The 4,604-nt window shown below is 51.5% G+C and overlaps 1 protein-coding gene across 1 annotated transcript; it reads left to right on the forward strand.

Annotated features, from left to right (window-relative positions):
• Positions 1-2,658: 2,658 nt before the first annotated feature.
• LOC117876580 (allatostatin-A receptor-like) lies at positions 2,659-3,660 on the forward strand. Its single transcript, XM_034768833.1, has one exon. It carries the CDS (start codon positions 2,659-2,661, stop codon positions 3,658-3,660), a length of 1,002 nt encoding a protein of 333 aa, XP_034624724.1.
• Positions 3,661-4,604: the final 944 nt, after the last annotated feature.

Below are 4,604 nucleotides of genomic sequence, written 5' to 3' on the forward strand. Positions count from 1 at the left end.
CACATCCAGGTGACCAGCTGCTCTCTGGGCCAGGCTGGCAGAAACTAATCCTCATTAGGTGGCTCATGTGCAACGCGCCTGGAGGGTCACGGTCCCTCTCCCAGTGCCCCTTTGTTACTCAGCAGTGTCAGGTTGGCAGCCAGCAGGGAAGCCAGTTAAAGGGTGTGGGTGAGGGTGGTTGGGGCATGGGAGGTGGTGTGAGTATAGGGTGAGGTAGGGGCAGAGACCAGAACAAGGACCAGCCCTAGACTAGGAGAAATCTAGGAGGCTGAGAACATGGGAGTTTCTGAGCTGGGGCAAATGTGGAGACCATGTGGGCCTGAAGGCTGAGAGGTGGCTCTAGGTTCTGTATACCAGCGTCCTCCCTGCTTTATCTCCACTGACTCAGTTATTGGTCCTCGTCACGCTGGGGTCTGAGCGCTCCATAAGCGTTAAGTCACTTAGCCTTGCTCCCGGCCCCCGGGAGGGAGGTGGGTGTCATGATTTGCCCTTCGCACAGGAGGAACCAAGGCACAGCGAAGGGAACTAACTTTCCCACGGTCACACAGTGAACCCATGACAGAACTAGGAAGAGAATCCAGGAGTCCTAACGCCCAGAACCTGAATGCAAGGCCGGCCCTTCCTCCCAGTGAGCTGACAGGACACATACTCTGCTTCTGCAATGCAGATGTTGTAGAAAAGAAAGAGAGATGATGGAATCTTCATCTGTTCAGTCGACTCCCCCGGGCAGGGCACTAGAGAATAAACGGCTTGGCTAGAGAGATGGGGGGAGAGTGGGAGGGCAGGGGCGGGGGCAGAAATGGATGAGTTTATTTCCAAAGGTTATTTTCTCAAAGCATTTTTCTGCCTAAGCAGAAGGAGGCTCAAAGAGCTAGTGGGGGCGGGGGGGAGGCAGGAGGCGGAGGGGGGGAGGTCTGGGGGTTACCTAGCTACATGCTAGATTTTGTTTTCTGGCAACTGTACCTTTACATTTCTACTGTCCGCAGACAGACGATTTCTGGTGGGTTCAGATGGCTGCGTAGTGGGGTGTTGTACTCACTCTCATGGGGATCTTACTTATGTTCCTTGCTGCTTTGTTCTTTTCCCATAAGTTAAAGTCAAGGGTCACTTGGCCTCACAGTACCTGGCTGATGTTGCTGCATGTGAAACAGCATCTGCTTGTTCAGGGCTCAGGATTCCCCCTCCTCCCCCCAAGGTGGCTGATTGCAGGTTCAAAGAACAAGGCTTTTTGTTTAACTAAGGAGGGATATGATAGAGGTCTATAAAATCATGACTGCTGTGGAGAAAGTAAATAAGGAAGTGTTATTTACCCCTTCGCATAACACAAGAACCAGGGGTCACCAAATGACATTAATAGGCAGGAGGTTTAAAACAAACAAAAGGAAGTATTTCTTCACACAACGCACAGTCAACCTGTGGAACTCCTTGACAGAGGATGTTGTGAAGGCCAAGACTATAACAGGGTTCAAAAAAGAACTAGATAAATTCATGGAGGATAGGTCCATCGATGGCCATTAGCCAGGATGGGCAGGGATGGTGTCCGTAGCTTCTGTTTGCTAGAAGCTGGGAATGGGCAACAGGGGATGGATCAATTGATGATTACCTGTTCTGTTCATTCCCTCTGAGGCACTTGGCATTGGCCACTGTCAGAAGACAGGATACTGGGCTAGATGGACCTTTGGTCTGACCCAGTGCGGCCGTTCTTATGTTCTAACCACGTTCTCCAGCCCATGGCAGCTTGACCAGCAGCAAATCGGCTCTTTCTAGTGGAGCAGCTGGCTAAGCAGGCAGGAACGCTACAGCAGCAGGGACCAAATCCGGCCCCTCTGGATTCAACAACACAAGTCTCTGTCCCTTGAGTTTACTGACCCAGCTCTGTGAGCCAAGGCTGTGGTGGCTCATGAGCCCACTAGAGGGGGTTGGTTACACTGGGAGTCCTGAAGCAGCTACACTGCAGTGTGCGCTCTCAAAGAATCAGAAGGGAAATAGGAATAACCCATCCCCTAGACAAGATGCTCCACGCAGCAGGCAAAGGTGCTGAGCACTTGCTGGCACCCAAAGGTGCCCAATATGCAGAACTGAGCCAGACCCAGGAGCTGCTGTTTTGCACAATGAGGGCGGGGGGATGGGCAGGAACTGAGCGGCCGGAGAAGAGCCATTCGGGAGTAGCCTCATGGTGAACGATGATGGCAGACTGAGCATCGTTCTGGCGTCGCACCTGGCTAGTGGATACGCACAGGGCGATCCCTGCCCACATCGGGCTAAGCACAGGGCAAGGAGTCAGGACTAGGGTGACCAGATGTCCCGATATTCAGGGCTTTTTCTTATATAGGCACCTATTACCCCCCCTCCACACACACACATACACACAACCCGTCCCAATTTTCACACTTGCTGTCTGGTAACGCTAGTGGGACTCCTGGAGTCTGTGCCCTGCCCTTACTGACTCCTTGCATGACTTTGGGTAAATTAGTGTCCCTGCGTGCCTCAGTTTCCCCATTTGTAAAGTTAGGCTAATCCCCTTCCTGCCAGGGCTGCTGCTATGTTTGTAAAGTGCATGGGATGGCCAGACAGCAGGTACAACAGCAGGACCCAGTGGGTATTATTGGTTATTATTATTCTAGACTCTGTTGTTCTGCTTTCATTCAAGCTGGAACGATGGATTTCCCAGCCACCACAGCCGTTGTCTTCCTTGCCCCCGACAGCACCCTGAACGACACCGCCGCACGCGGCACGGAACACAGCTTCCTTGGCTTGACCGTGAGGCAGCTCAGATACATCTTTGCCGCTTTCTGCAGCCTGATCTTGTTAGTCGGTCTTGTAGGAAACCTGTTGATGCTGCTGGTCCTGATCGAGGGTCTCCAGAGCAGCAGCAGCAGCAGCCACATCTCCACCCTGACCAGCACTCTCATGGTCAACATCACCGTCTCTGACCTGCTCTTCCTCCTCTACAACGTCACGGTGTTGCTGCTGACTTTTCTCCAGGAGGACTGGCAGATGGGGGTGACCATCTGTGTCAGCAGCCAGAGCCTCTCCATGTGGACTATGTTCTGCAGCTTTTACAGCATGGTGGCCACATCCATCCTGCGCTACATGGCTGTGATCCATCCCACCTGCTCCTTCTCCACCAGTAAGGTCCAGAGGCTCCTGCTGTGTATGAGCATGTGGCTTTTGGGCTTCTTCATCTCCATCCCCAACTGGCTGCACCAAAGGGTCATGGCGGTTGGAGACACCCATTACTGCGTGCTCCTCCTGACCCCGGAGCAAACCTTCCTGTACTTCCTCCTCTTCGGGGGCATTGCCTTTCTTCCCTTTGTGCTGCTGATGCTCCTGTGCTACTCCAGGATTGTCCAGTCCCTCTGGTGCCGGAGCACCCATGTGGTCCATTCGTCAGGGAGCACCCAACTCAACCAGAAGGCCACTGTCATGATACTGACTGTGGTGACGGTCTTTGTGCTGATGTGGATACCTTGTTCTGTGGTGATCTACCTCTCTGCCACTCACCGCCTCTCTCAGACGCCTGCGGCTTTCGTGGCCTCTAGTTTGGCCATGGTGCTAGCCTACTCCAACTGCTCCGTAAGCCCCCTCATCTGCTTCTCCCTTTCGGACCAGTTTCGGGGCAGCCTGAAAAAGCTGCTCTTTCGGAGAGGCCCCAGGTGAGCCGGAACGTGGAGCAGGTGGTTCATATGGGGAGGAGTGGTATGTAGTTAAGAGAGGAGGCGGTTAAGAGGGGACGTGGTAGAAAGATACAAAGTAATGAAGAGGAAGGAGAAGATAGACTGGGTGCTCCTCTGTACTCTTTCTGGTAAAACAGGAACTAGGGGGCAGCCAATAGAACTGAAAGGCAGCAAATCTAAAACTGATGAAAAGGAAATTCTTTCTTTCTTTCTTTCTTTCTTTCTTTCTTTCTTTCTTTCTTTCTTTTTGTTTGTCCACNTTTCTTTCTTTCTTTCTTTCTTTCTTTCTTTCTTTCTTTCTTTCTTTTTGTTTGTCCACAAAGCATAATTAATCTGTGGAACTCATTGCTACAAGATATGACTGAGGGCAAAAGCTTAGCAGGATTGAAAAAGGATTGGACAGGTCTATGGATAATAAGAATCACTGTTGTGTTAGAGAAAAATAGAAGGGATTAAACGTTCAGGGCACGATTCAACATCTTAACTGACATTGACTCCCTGGAGTTAGGGAGAAACTTCCTCCATGGACAGTTATTCCATAATTGCCCACCAGGAGGTTTCCTCTGAAGCAGCTGGGGCAGGGCACTCTCCCAGTGATGAGTCTGGACTGGATAATTCAGTTTGGCTGTTCCTAGTGCTGCAGGCCTGTCTAAACAGCAGTGAGCGCTCGCTCGGGGCGTTGTGCATTTTGGGGCCCCTGCACAGACTTGGTAAGTCCCTGTTATTGCTCTGACACGTGCTCGAGCGTATTTACTAGATACCGGAGCTGTCACTGATACCATGTGATCCTCAGTGCCTCCATCTAGCATGACAGAACTCCGGGAGACGCTATAGAAAAGAAAAGCAGTTTTGGTTATGGTTCAGTCCATCATGAAAATAGGAGCCACTATCAAAATCTGGACCTGGGATAGTGGGTTGGGCTTGTCT

Source organism: Trachemys scripta, chromosome 4 (assembly GCF_013100865.1).
Source record: "Trachemys scripta elegans isolate TJP31775 chromosome 4, CAS_Tse_1.0, whole genome shotgun sequence".
Classification (NCBI taxonomy): Eukaryota; Metazoa; Chordata; order Testudines; family Emydidae; genus Trachemys; species Trachemys scripta.